Source organism: Sardina pilchardus, chromosome 6 (genome assembly GCF_963854185.1).
Source record: "Sardina pilchardus chromosome 6, fSarPil1.1, whole genome shotgun sequence".
Classification (NCBI taxonomy): Eukaryota; Metazoa; Chordata; class Actinopteri; order Clupeiformes; family Clupeidae; genus Sardina; species Sardina pilchardus.
In genome coordinates, this window is record NC_084999.1 from 20,803,215 (window position 1) to 20,817,177 (window position 13,963).

The 13,963-nt window shown below is 41.0% G+C and overlaps 2 protein-coding genes across 2 annotated transcripts; both read right to left on the bottom strand.

Annotated features, from left to right (window-relative positions):
• Nucleotides 1-3,994: 3,994 nt before the first annotated feature.
• Nucleotides 3,995-6,023, bottom strand: LOC134082937 (trypsin-2-like). The gene is made up of 6 exons (XM_062538993.1): nt 5,972-6,023; nt 5,678-5,825; nt 5,172-5,422; nt 4,698-4,831; nt 4,427-4,528; nt 3,995-4,121 (listed from the first exon to the last, which is right to left on the bottom strand). The coding sequence occupies exons 1-6, from the start codon at nt 6,009-6,011 to the stop codon at nt 4,074-4,076; spliced, it is 723 nt and encodes a 240-aa protein (XP_062394977.1). The 5' UTR covers nt 6,012-6,023; the 3' UTR covers nt 3,995-4,073.
• Nucleotides 6,024-9,291: 3,268 nt separating this feature from the next.
• Nucleotides 9,292-11,045, bottom strand: LOC134082936 (trypsin-1-like). Its single transcript, XM_062538992.1, has 6 exons — nt 10,996-11,045; nt 10,713-10,860; nt 10,357-10,607; nt 9,934-10,067; nt 9,681-9,782; nt 9,292-9,394 (listed from the first exon to the last, which is right to left on the bottom strand). Exons 1-6 carry the CDS (start codon nt 11,033-11,035, stop codon nt 9,347-9,349), a joined length of 723 nt encoding a protein of 240 aa, XP_062394976.1. The 5' UTR covers nt 11,036-11,045; the 3' UTR covers nt 9,292-9,346.
• Nucleotides 11,046-13,963: the final 2,918 nt, after the last annotated feature.

Sequence of the window (13,963 nt, forward strand, 5' to 3'; positions counted from 1 at the left end):
CCGATGTGGAATCCGCAGACCTGGCTCCTATGTTTAATCTAGTTCATCCAAAATCATGTCTATGGATCTTGCTTTGTGCACTGCTTTCAGGCCTTGACCTTGGGTAGGTGAAGGGGAATCTGACTGATATTTTAGACATTTTTGGTTCAAGCATGACTACCCCAGGGCACAAAGCCAGATTCATATAGGCAAGAGTAGCGTGGGATAACTTGACAGGCTCACAGAGAACAGGCTTCTCTAGTTTGTAACACTTTAAGGATGATGAATGAGATATTGCAAGCCAGGCTATCTTGTTCAAAATCAGTGCCTCACCTCATAAATACTGCTACAGGGACACTAACTCCATATTAATATCTACAGCTTGAAAACAGGATGTCGTTGGGATTCCCAGGGCTGCCAGGTTTCAGAAAATGGCAAGCGTGAGAGTTCGTCCGCCGACCACAGGTCCGCGGCGAAATTTTCTTTGACTGTCACACTCAAAAGCGTGACATTTGGCAGCTCCGATTAGAGTCGATTTTTCAAGTGTGAACTTATCAAGGAAGAGGCAAATAAATGTTACACAGCTCTGCAACAAGTATAGGACAATGATAGACTTAGCAGCCTTAACGTTAACTTGGAAAATCAAGGAGAAACAGCGAATCAACAATGAACAATAACTAGCAAGTAGAACGTTTTAAATCTAATTGTCGGAGTCGGCGCTGTTGTGTTTGAAAGACAAGTTAGAAGCGCCAAGACCCGCCTTACGTTGCTTCTGATTTGTTTATATTGCGTGATGCCTTCAGTGGTTGGTGAGATTTAGGCACAAAGGACTGATGGATTGGTTATTGCTGTCAGTCAATCAGAGCTCGAACTACGGCAAGGCAATGAGCAAAGTTTATCATCATGAAAAAAAAAATATATATAGCGCCCTGAATGGGGAAATATTTTGCGATTCCCGTGGATTTAATGGCAGGAGACCCAATTCTTTTGTTTATACAGTGTATATGGATATGGATATACTCTCATTGGATACTTTTTTTTACTAATGTTTTTGCAGGTTTCAAAGGGTGGTCTACAAGAGTCCATTTTCAAACCAGTTCTCTTCACAATCCATATTCAAGTTTTACTCAGTTGCTTTGGCATTTTTCTTAGATCAGAATTCAAATTCTCGACACTGTTTCTTCAAACTCCATATCATCTTATCACTTGTGCTCATCATTATGACCGCCATCTACTTCCTGACTTTTCGTCAATGATTCCCGGGACACCGTAACACCGGGGCACATGAAACTTGGTGGGCATGTAGCCCCAGGAGACGTTACGGAAAGATTTTGTTTGGTCCCCCCCCCCCCCCCCCCCCGAAACCCAAAAGTTTTTCCTAAATAACTACCTGAGCCGTGGCACTGAGGATGACAAAATGTTTATGGTTGGTTGGTCTCAACAGCCCGCATCAACTTGGCTTATAACCAGTCATCTGTGATTTGCACCCCCATGATAAAAAATAAAATAAAATGCAATGTAATATTGCTTAAATCGCTCCTATCTTCAGATGAGTTGTAATGAGCTGCACCAAATTTCATGTGCATTATTAACCTGACATCCTCTGGGAGTATGCCAAGTTTTGTCGAATTTCATCCATGGGGGGCTTAAAATAAATGTATTTATGTGTACATTTAGTGACAACACCCATCGGCCTGCAGATGGTGCTAGTAAGCAAAGGGTTGCTCCATGCTACTCACACACAAACACACACAGGAATACATGCACACACAGACACACACACACAAGCAGACACACACACAGACACATACCTACACACACAGTAGACAGGCAGGCTTACGCACGTACACACGCACCAACACACAGACATGTACATAAAAATGTACACAAACACATGCATAACCACGCCCTCTCGCATGCACACACACATACACACACTCACAAGTATACACACAGAGACACATAAAACACAAGCAGGCAAGCAGACACACACACACACACCATTGTCCCCACCACACACACTCGCAGCGAAAACTCACAGACAGAGAAGCACTCATACACAAAAGCAAGCGTTCATATGCACACATTCATTTACATACATAAAAGTTGCAATAGGGGATGGAGTAGACAATGGAAACAAAAGCGTGATTTATATAATGTGCAGGACTGAGCGGCGGTCATATTGTGCACCGCTTTGCGGTACATCTAGTTAAAACAGTTCTCTCCATTAGGTGGGTCAATATTAGCCTTGAAAACCATACTCTTGACTACGCTCTTTTATGCTCCTTTTCGGCAAGGAGTCCAGAGCCGTTGCCAATTATGTGTCTTCTTCCTGGTGGATTGGCACACCTGCACAATTTGTATTGGATAAAGCAACATGAATATTATATTTCTATGGATTCTTGTGGATATTTCAAGACCCAATATGCTAAATCTACTCATTGCTAAGGTAGGGTGACCAGATTTCTCTGAACTAAAACCGGGACACTTTTGTGCGTGATCAAATGTAACGTCAACATGCGTCAGGTGAAACTTTTTTTCGTAGCCGTCCTTAAGTCTAAACGGTAGTGGGGGTTCGGGGGTGTCACCCCCGAGAATTTTTTTAAAATATTGCTGTGTAAATGCACAAATTCTGTGCACTTTCAGTCAGAGATTAGGGCCTGCACTGTCTGACTTCTAAACATTCATCACCTGTTATCTAGCCTGCATGAAAAAAAAATTTGAAAACGAAACTCAGCCATATTATTTTCTCAACCTTAGTTTACATTATGTGTGATAACTCTAAACAGCTACTCTTGTCAGATGGCCATTAAACATCACTGAAAGGCTGAGATTCCAGGCTTTCAGTAAAGGTATGGTTTGTCCCCTTTTTGATAACGACCAACCCCTCTGGCTCACGGACTAAAGTTATTGAGAATGATGACTTTCTCTTCAGCATTGTCGTAGCGTAACCTGCTAGCCATTAAAACGAGGCAATGAAACAATGTAACATTGACTGCAAAGATTGTGCAGACTGCGATTGACTGACACACACACACACACACACACACACACAAATCATACGTCGGACGCTTTATGCTAGTTTCTACATGGGTTTAGGTAGTGATCGGGCTATTTTAAAACCACACTTCAACAGTGGTTGGTGAAAACCGGGACATATTAGCATCCCGACGGGCTTTTGTCGGGACTCGGGACACGCCACTCAAAATCGGGACTGTCCCAGGAAAACCGGGACATCTGGTCACCCTATGCTAAGGATGTACACTGCAACTAGAAGGGAAGCACCAAAGGCAGACAAGAGGGAGGGAGACGTTTTTGATTATATTGAATTGAGACTTAGTAAGATTAATTTAACAATGTAAAGCACATTCAGGGGCAAAACCCAAATTCGGGGCCATCTTTTAAAATCGTCCTTATTTAACTCATTGAATGCCGCATTGTTTTTGGAAGCTATGTCCCAGAGTGCCGGCTAGCTAGATCGTTTTTGACTATTTTTGTAGAGCCACAGCGTATTCTATGTTATAGTTATGGACATATACTATGGCTCATTTGAAAGGTAAGACTCTGAGCTCTCAGTGAGTGAAAACCGTTTATCTCTACGTGTCTCCATTCCTGAGAAATCTCAAGCTAAACAGTGGCTAGTTTTCATCAAAATCCCTGTTGTTCCTCTAGAAACGGAGATATTAAGCCACTTAATACAGACGTACATTTCCGGATTGTAGGATTTCATGAGTTTTTAATCGTCATCTACTTCAGTTCTCTTCATGATAGACTTCCAAAAATCACACATAAGGTGAGTTAGAGTGTCTAGTTTCGTAATTAAAAAAAAAAGCGAAAAACGCAATATTGCGTTGTTGGCACTGTATGCATGGGAGCTAAAAACGCAATATTACGTTGTTGGCACTCAATGAGTTAAAGACTTCCCTTACTGTAACACAGACTTTAACAGTTAATATATGTACTGTATCTTGAACAAAACAAATACTAGCCTACATAAAACACAACAGAAAGAAGGTGTTTTTGAATTAATTTTATTCAGTTAACACGATCTTTTCCATCAGAGCTGAACTCAGATTGAGATACAGAAGTCTGATTTAGTAGCTAGCCATGGTCTGGGTGAGCCAGTCGTTGAAGAGGCAGACCTGTAAAAAGAAGCTCTAGTTAGCAATAGTGATCACAAGATGGACTCATCAGCTAAATTAAGTTCATTTGATATGTGTGAGTGATAATTGATCGTCGATACAAGAGAGCAGAGGAGAGTAAAATGGGAATTCTGAGACTGATATCAGCTATGATATGGTTCTGTGTCAGTAGGAGGTGCCATAAAATATAAGACAAACACTACTGTGTACACAAAATATGTACTACAGTAGCAATATGTAGTATATGTAGTGTATGTATCTGTAGGTCTGTATTTCTTTTGTAAATTATATGCACTCAATCTCACCTTGGCGTAGACACCAGGGTGGTCGCGCTCAGCACAGCCGTAGCCCCAGGACACAACACCCTGCAGCTCACCGTTGCACACCACGGGGCCACCAGAGTCACCCTGAGACGGACACAGAGGGAGAGGATGGTCACTCTTTTATACACACTATTTAAAACACATGTTGTTTAAAACACGTGCCTGACAGAAAGCAACTCTATTACTGAAGGTGTGCAACAGGTATATCCACATTTGCAATGTGCTTAAAATGTTGTGAACAAATGTGTCTCACCTGGCAAGAGTCCTTGCCTCCCTCCAGGTATCCAGCGCAGAACATGGCGTCGGTGATCATGCCGGGGTAGGAGTTGTTGCAGTCGCGGTCAGAGAGGATGGGGATCTCCAGGCACTGGAGCCTGTCACCGCTCACTGCATGAAGTAAAGAAGGGGGTGCATGTTAGGAAGCCATGGGAATCAAGAAGTGAGGAATCATGAACACAGATGATGGCTAGGCTGAAGCTGGTTCCTGTCAGTGGCTTAACAGGTGAAATGGGAGAGTGTTGTCTTAAAGGGGATCAAAGGCAAATTGCCCTTAGCAAAAGGAAGTTTATGGAAGTGTGCTGTTGGTCTATTTTTTTAACTAAATATACATATTGTTTAATGTTGGTGTACAGAAATGCACTGCATTGACTTATAGTGGGCTTGTTGTATTAACATAATTGATGATGACTAGGCCTAAATTAGGTCAGCTGCAGGGTGGCATACTAACCGGAGCTCATGGTGTTGCCCCATCCGGACACGGTGCACATGGTGCCAGCAGGGGCACAGCTGGTGGGCAGAGCCACGGCCTGCACGTGCTGGTTCAGTTTGGCGGGTGTGCTCAGCTTGATCAGCATGATGTCGTTGTCGATGTTGTAAGAGCTGTAGTTGGGGTGGCGGATGACGCGGGAGGAGGAGATGAACTGCTCAGGTCCCTCGCTGTAAGTAATGTCATGCTCGCCCATGCGAACCTGCACACGACTGGAGAGGGAGAGAGAGAGAGACAGAGTGACAGACAGACAGAATCAGATCACTATAACTCAATATTTCACTCATCAGTTGACGTGAACCCCTTCAACCTTTCTTTTCACTCTTTAAAACAGGCATAACTTCTCCAGGACATTATATGTCTCAACTCATCAGAAAAATATGTAGTGGTCTTTTCATTTTTTCCAGAAGTGTCTGTTTGTTTATATATAAAAACATAGATAGACAGATTGATTGATTCAGTCTCACGATTTGTAGCAGTGAGCAGCAGACACAACCCAGTTCTCGTTGACCAGGGAACCACCGCAGAAGTGGTAGCCGGAGTTCAGAGACACCGTCCAGGGCTTGGAGTAGGCCTGGCACTCATACCCTCCAACAATCTTATCATCCTCTGCGACTGCACACAAGAAATCATGTACCACAATAAAACACTATACATGTAGCACATAGGATGCCCCACAAGTATAGGTGAAACCAATTATTGTAGTATTGAGTTGAGCTAAAAACACAGCAGACAAGAACTGGTTTAGCAGTTGTACTCACAAACAGCTCCGAGGAGCACAAGGAAGACCAGAGACCTCATTATTGCTGATTGATCCTGTCGATGTAAGTCTGACTAAAACACCCCTGTATTTATACAGGCCGAACAAGGCTCAGGTCACCACCCCAGACCATAACTGACCAATTAGATCCCAGCCTGAAGAGCTGACAAATGTTACATGTTACAAGTTATCAATGTTGTTGAGATTTCTGTCCTATTAATTATTCACTGTCCTCAAGGTCACAAAGACGAAGTTGAAGTTAAAAATGGAAATGGAAAAGGGTGTGAGAATGTCCAAAAACCAAGTCAACTGGAACAGTATAATACGAATTAGAATTTGAGGCCTGAGATTGTGTCATGGCTTGTGGAGACTGCACAATTTCAGCCTGATTTTTCCACAATTGTGTCATGGCAGACACATTTTCAGTGTTGTGTCTGAACATGAAAAGTCTGACTTAAAAAAAAAAAAAATGCCGGATTTCTCCTTTAAGTTTGATGAAAATACACTAGGTGTATTTTTACACCTTACACCTGTTACATGCTCAATAAAATATATTTTTAACAATATATAGTATGTTCATTTTTGTTTCATTGAATGGTCAATATAAAAAAATTGACCAATAAGTATATCTAAAATATGCATGTTGTTTTAAAATATATTATGCAATAATATAATATATATTGCATTCTGCATGTTGTTATTTGCAAGATGCAAGAATCTATATCTCATGATGCCTGCGGTGACCTCAAATAGCCGATTACCTTGAGGTGAAGGTGTTTTGCTTCCAAAACTTTTCCAGCAGTTGGTGTTTTCTCACCACACTTCTATTTTAAGGCTCTTCTCTGCCAGTATTCAACATGGTTCCAAGAAAAATGCTATGGATCTTTTGAATACTGCCAATATTTTAGGGTTTACAAAGGCATGGTTAAGTGGTAAATGCTATGCATCTTAATTTGCAGAGACACATATTTGGCACTGGAGCCAAACACTGTAAGCCTAATGAGTCTCTGCGCGATCTTTACTTTTTTTGTTGATCATGTCCATTGAACAAACAGGAAGGGACCGGATCAGTGCCAGCCTCTTGTGATTTGGGAGCTCCTTCTTCAGGTTGTTAATCAGGATGACACCAGCAACACTTTGGGGATCCTACTTTTTCAGATTCATTGTGCAGTCATCTGTCATTTTGTCGAGAACCTCTTTGTTGATCAGGTGTCTCTCTGAATGTGTGTCGATCTTTGAGCGCACAAAATAGAACAGCTCCTGCTGCTCCTGAGCTCTTTGGTCAGCATGATGCCGTTTCTCCTTAAATTGCTCAAAGGTGATGATTGAGAAGTGGAGGTGTAGAAATCTGCCTTCAGAAAATAAAAGTCCTATCATGTATTGGTTCTACCTAGGCACTTCACTAATTTAGCTCATATACCTGACTGAGGAGTTGGGCCAATAAGAATCAGCTTTTTAAAATTAAGCAAATATATGTGACAGGACTTTTACATGTTGAAGCCATACACATCTGTAAAGAAGTCATAGATTTTGAATTTGACATCCCTGAGATACTTTGGGTGTTAGTGTTGATATTGGTGATGCTTGATGATGAGGAAAACTGTGAGGAAGATGATTATTTTTGGTTGAAGTTGGTTTTGCCAGTTCACAGAGGGACACACCCATGGCTTACCTATGTGATTTTATTAGCCTAATTCAATGTCAATTCAGTCTCATAAGATGGGAGGGGGTGACAAGGATACAAGGATGTTTACTTGTCATATGCATAGGATTGCTAATGAAAAGAATGCAGTGACATTGTCAGAGCCTACTGTAGGTTCTGAGAGAGTGAGATATCGATTTGAATTTGAATTTGAAAAAATAAAAACAATAGCATTATTATTAATTTTATGACAATAGTAGGGTTGTTATCAGTAATATCTACTTGGTACTTTCTTCCATAATGTGAGTTCAGATGTGAGATAATGTCCATGTGAATTGATGAAATTGGTGATGACATATCAACGGCACTAGTATGCTACAGAAAAAGGAAGGAGATCCAGGACATAATTCCCTAAAATCCTGAGAGATCAACATGACTAGAGTCACATACTGTAACTGTATGCCCCTCTTTCAAAAATTCAAATAAACAAAGTAGAATAAGAAGATTTTGTTTTTTTAATACTGATCAAATCAATAATGACATGACATTTATGTGATTTATCATTTATCATTTACTGTTCTTCAAGAAGCTATGTCATCTTACATCAGTGATGAATACGAAGACCAATTGTGCTCTACAATTTCTGTATAGCCAGGAACAACGAGTTTAGCAGTTTGTAAATAAACACGGTCATTTGTTTCTTTCAACATCAACACTGACTATGAATATAAATATCTTGGCATCTGGCCAGATGAGAAACTTGCATTTAATGCCAATAGTAACCTCGTACTTTTGTTTGGATTTGTTTCGTCTACAGAAACAAATCCAGCCTCCCTATGTATAGTAAGAAAGGAAATAAAATGTTAGAACTGTTTTCATGTATAATGTATGTAAGTGTATAGAGTCGTGCAAAACATGTTTTAAGCTACTGTAGGAATTCACAAATCTACTGGATATGGATTTGTTCTGATTCTTCCTCATTAACGTTCATTCTGGAGCAAAACCCAGAAGACCCATCTTACAAAATCAGCCTTGTTTTCAGATGTATTCACCTTTTAACACAGACCTTATTAGATGGTTAAGGTAGATAGATAGATAGATAGATAGATAGATAGATACTTTATTGATCCCCAAGGGGAAATTCAAGGTCCCAGCAGCTTAAGACACCACACACAACATACAGTAGAATGTAAACAATGTAAACAGGAAAATTAAAAAGCAAATCAACAATCAACATGACTAAAGGAGCAGTAGAATACTATAGGTAAGGTATGCATGAATGTACTGAGGATTGGTACTGTGATCCAGTCTGAGGTGTGTGTCAAGTTGGTAGTGCAAATAAGTCCAACAGTGCAACAGTGCAAGATTAAATTCTAGTGACCAGTAATAAATATGTACAGTACAAAATGTAAGCATAGTAATAATAATAACAGTACTAATATAAATATATGGACAATTAAAATAAACTTAACATAGTAATAATATAAGAGTTAGACATGAGGGTAGACATGTAAGCCATGCCATGTAAGTGTATAAGAGGGTGGAGGTGCAGATATACTATGCATAGAAGTCCAACTCTCCTTTTCCCTTCAGTGAAGCATTGTACAGTTGTATGGCTGTATGGCCCTTTCTTGAACAAAACTTAATATTAATGCCACATAAAAGCACAGCAGACCAAGTGTGTTTTGATTGATTTTATTCAGCTTAACTCAGATTGAGATACAGAGGTCTTATTTAGTAGCTGGCCATGGTCTGGGTGAGCCAGTCGTTGAAGAGGCAGACCTGTAAAAAAAAAGTTCTGGTTAGCAATAGTGATCACAAGATGGACTCATCAGAGTTCATTTGATGTGTGGAAGTGACCAAAGGTAATGATATACTGTAAAACAGAGGAGAGGAGAGTAGAATGGGAATTCTGAGTCTGATATCAGCTATGATGTGGTTTTGTGTCAGTAAGAGTGGGGCCTCAAAATATAAGACAAGCACTACTGTGTACACAAAAATGTAGTACTACAGTAGCAATCTTTAGAGGACAGTAGTTCTTTTGTAAATTATATGCACTGAATCTCACCTTGGCGTAGACACCAGGGTGGTCGCGCTCAGCACAGCCGTAGCCCCAGGACACAACACCCTGCAGCTCACCGTTGCACACCACGGGGCCACCAGAGTCACCCTGAGATGGACACAGAGAGAGGATGGTTACTCTTTTATACACACTATTTAAAACACGTGCCTGACAGAAAGCAGCTCTATTACTGAAGTTGTGCAACAGTTATATCCACATTTGCAATGTGCTTGAAATGGTGTGAATGAATGTGTCTCACCTGGCAAGAGTCCTTGCCTCCCTCCAGGTATCCAGCGCAGAACATGGCGTCGGTGATCATGCCGGGGTAGGAGTTGTTGCAGTCGCGGTCAGAGAGGATGGGGATCTCCAGGCACTGGAGCCTGTCACCGCTCACTGCATGAAGTAAAGAAGGGGGTGCATGTTAGGAAGCCATGGGAATCAAGAAGTGAGGAATCATGAACACAGATGATGACTAGACTGCAGCTGGTTCCTGTCAGTGGCTTAACAGGTGAAATGGGAGAGCGCTTGTCTTAAAGGGGATCAAAGGCAAATTGCGTTTAGCAAAAGGATTTTGGTGTACTGATCAGAAATGCACTGCATTGACTTATAGTGGGCTTGTTCATTTAACATAATTGATGATGACTAGGCCTAGTTGAGGTCAGCTGCGGGGTGGCATACTAACCGGAGCTCATGGTGTTGCCCCAGCCGGACACGGTGCACATGGTGCCAGCGGCGGCACAGCTGGTGGGCAGAGCCACGGCCTGCACGTACTGGTTCAGTTTGGCGGGTGTGCTCAGCTTGATCAGCATGATGTCGTTGTTGATGTTGTAGGAGCTGTAGTTGGGGTGGCGGATGACGCGGGAGGAGGAGATGAACTGCTCATTTCCCTCGCTGTAAGTAATGTCATGCTCGCCCATGCGAACCTGCACACGACTGGAGAGGGAGAGAGAAAGACACAGTGACAGAATCAGATAAATTCTAGAAACACGCATAACTTTTCCAGGACATATTATATTGCAAAAAGTAATGATGTCTCACGATTTGTAGCAGTGAGCAGCAGACACAACCCAGTTCTCGTTGACCAGGGAACCACCGCAGAAGTGGTAGCCGGAGTTCAGAGACACCGTCCAGGGCTTGGAGTAGGCCTGGCACTCATACCCTCCAACAATCTTATCATCCTCTGCGACTGCAAACAAGAAATCATGTACCACAATAAAACACTATATAACACATAAGATACCTCACAGGTATAGGTGAGACCAATTATCGTGGTGTGGAGTTGAGTTAAAACATAGCAGACTGGTTTAGCAGTTGTACTCACAAACAGCTCCGAGGAGCACAAGGAAGACCAGAGACCTCATTGTTGCTGATTGATCTTGTCGATGTAGGTCTGACCAAAACCCTTCTGTATTTATACAGGCCGAACAAGGCTCAGGTCCCCACCCCAGACCTTAACTGACCAATTAGATAACAGCCTGAAGAGCTAGGAAATGTTACATGGCACAATTTATCAATGCTGTGATCGTTCTTGAGATATACTATTAATTATTCACTGGACTCAAGGTCACAAAAAAGAAGTTTAAAAAGTTATAAATTAAAATGGAAAAAAGGGAGGGGGGGGGGGGGGGGGGGTTGAAGCTGCAGTGCCAGTGGTATTGCATCATGAAAATAGGGCATTCAAGTAAACGCATACAATTGTGATTTCCTCATCTTAAGTAATTTATTGAAACAAAGGCCAACAAATGTCAGCCGAAAGCCAAATATCTCAGATTTTTTTAGAAGTGTATGTTAATTGCTCAAAAAATATATTTTAACAATATGTTTTTTTTGTGTAATGAAGTGTTGCCAATTTAATTTTGTTTAGACCCATTGTTTTTACATCCTCATGATTATATTACATATCAGCAGAGTTGAAGAACAGGAATCCAGGACTTTTGTCTTAGAAAAATCATGCAGCAGTCACAGATCAAATTATTTCTATAAATGACACACAATTTTGTATATGCAGATATGCTGAATGCATGTGTACAAATATGTTATATTTTAGAAAAATCATGTTGTTGAGTGTAATCATTTATGTGGGTGCTTAAAGTAGTGTTTCAATAATGACATACTGTAGGCCTATTCTGTATTCTAGGGCTGTCCGCAAATAATCGATCAATCGATGGTCGACCAAAAAAAAATTTATTCGACCGAATTCCGTTGGTCGATTGGTCGTAGGAAAAAAAATGCGTCAACTTTTAATTTGAAGGGCGTGAGTCGTTGTGACAAGGAAGACGTGACACGACAAGAACAGAAGGCATCCACTTATTTGACCATGTCTGGAAGACTATCTAAAATATGGGAACATTTCCAAAAGGACAAAGATGACCCAAAGAGGATTATTTGCAAACTTTGCAGTAAATCATTTGCCTATCACTCGTCCACGACGAACATGCATTACCACCTCAATACTGTAAGTAGCGTTGCCTGCTAGCCTAGCTATGTTGCATTGCATCATCATGAACAGGAGGCGTGTGGCACGTAGGCCTACTTTAAATAAATATTCAGAATGTTCAAAGTTCGTCTGTCTTTTCTGATTATTTTTGTGACACATTCAGAATTTCAAAATCTGAAATCATTTGCCCGTGTAAAGGGGACAGGTTTAGGATTATGGTCCTGCTGTGCGCTTGTCTGCTGTGCGCTTGTCATAATGTCACTGACGTCGGGTTTTTTCACTCTCCGTCTGAGAGAAGAACTAAGCTGTCAATTGACCTTTCGCCAGGAGCGTTCTAATTACGCCCCCCTGTATTGTGGGAGAATTCTGCTGTCAAGTCCGACATTCTGTCCGACATCAGCTGATTTTTGTCGATAGTCTTACTAGCGGATAGCTAACTCTTAACGGCCTAGCAGCATATTTGTTTACATTGTCAGATAATGTATTTCTATTGAAATATAAAAAATCTAAAGTGTCAGAATAAATGTGTGTATCATGATTGAAGCAGAACCTTTCTGACAATGTATGTGGGCACAACATTAACGTTACATGCACAATCAGCGTTAGGGGAGAAGTTTATCCCAGCCAAAGAAAATCTGACGCTCGTCTAGTTAGCGGATTTGCACTAAAAGTGTCAACAAGGGTAGTAGCCTACATACATACGTTGATATTAGCTTAAACTAACTGTAGGCGTCTGCTGACTATCCTGTCATAAGTATCGCAGGCGTCACGCATAGCCTAATGACCGTCAATGCATAACGATTTTGCTATATCAGATATGTATGCTAGATCAGAATCAGAAAACATTTTATCAGTCAGTCACGAGGTTAGTGGTAAATGCGCATAGATAGGCTACTGGCAGCCGGGCATTAAAAATAATAATAATACAAAAAAAAAAAAAAAAAAAAAGCTGGGCATTAAAAAAAAAAAAATTTTTTTTTTTTTTTTTTTTGGGGGGGGGGGCGATTAATCGATTAGTCGGAGTAAATGACAGCCTCTGGTCGACCAACGAAATCCTTGGTCGTGGACAGCCCTACTGTATTCATTCTTGTTGTCAACAATTTTCTCTCATTATTAAGAAAAATGATATTGTAATTAGGGCCCGAGCACCGAGGTGCGGCCACTGAAAGTGGCTGCACCGTAGGTGCAAGGCCCTATTGTTTTTGCTCAGATTATTAGGGCCCGAGCACCGAGGTGCGGCCACTGAAAGTGGCTGCACCGTAGGTGCAAGGCCCTATTGTTTTTGCTCAGATTATTATTATTATTATTATTATTATTATACTTCTATTCCTCTTACCCTTAACTTTTTTGCCCTTTTTCACCAACTTGGCATGCTCTAAAACTCTTGAAATTTTGCAGCTACCTGTAGAATTGATGCCTCTACTGAGAGACAGACCTCTGGCCTAGGGTGTGGCTCAGGGACTCTATAGCGCCACCTAGCGCGCCGTCTACTGTGGTTGACACATACATTCACGGAAATGAACCAAATTTGGTGGACATGTGTGTTGTATTATTCTGAACAAGTTTCACATTCAAACTATATAGTGAATCTTAGAAGAATTTGAATTATGTGAGATTTTCTGATTTTTGCACATCATGTATTTTGAAATACTTCTCCTAGACGGTTTATCGAAATTATGTCATTTAAGCACTAAAATGATCTTGAGGGGTTGCCTGAGAGGAATTGCGACCAGATTTTTGAATTTCAAAAGTATATTGAAATGGCGAAGGTTTGAATCTAGGTGTCTTATAAAAGAAACAAAAAGTTGGTGTTATAGGCAGAAAACAGTGACTAATGTGGATGAAATTTGAT

What these genes read in the sequence shown, in the direction of transcription:
- LOC134082937 (XM_062538993.1), bottom strand. Translation starts at nt 6,011, where the DNA reads ATGAGGTCTCTGGTCTTCCTTGTGCTCCTCGGAGCTGTTT. An exon ending in TGTGCTCCTCGGAGCTGTTT is followed by an intron (nt 5,826 to 5,971) that starts GTGAGTACAACT and finishes TCTTGTGTGCAG; the next exon opens with TCGCAGAGGATGATAAGATT. An exon ending in ACCCTGGTGTCTACGCCAAG is followed by an intron (nt 4,122 to 4,426) that starts GTGAGATTGAGT and finishes TTCTTTTTACAG; the next exon opens with GTCTGCCTCTTCAACGACTG.
- LOC134082936 (XM_062538992.1), bottom strand. Translation starts at nt 11,035, where the DNA reads ATGAGGTCTCTGGTCTTCCTTGTGCTCCTCGGAGCTGTTT. An exon ending in TGTGCTCCTCGGAGCTGTTT is followed by an intron (nt 10,861 to 10,995) that starts GTGAGTACAACT and finishes TCTTGTTTGCAG; the next exon opens with TCGCAGAGGATGATAAGATT. An exon ending in GCTGCTCACTGCTACAAATC is followed by an intron (nt 10,608 to 10,712) that starts GTGAGACATCAT and finishes CTCCCTCTCCAG; the next exon opens with TCGTGTGCAGGTTCGCATGG.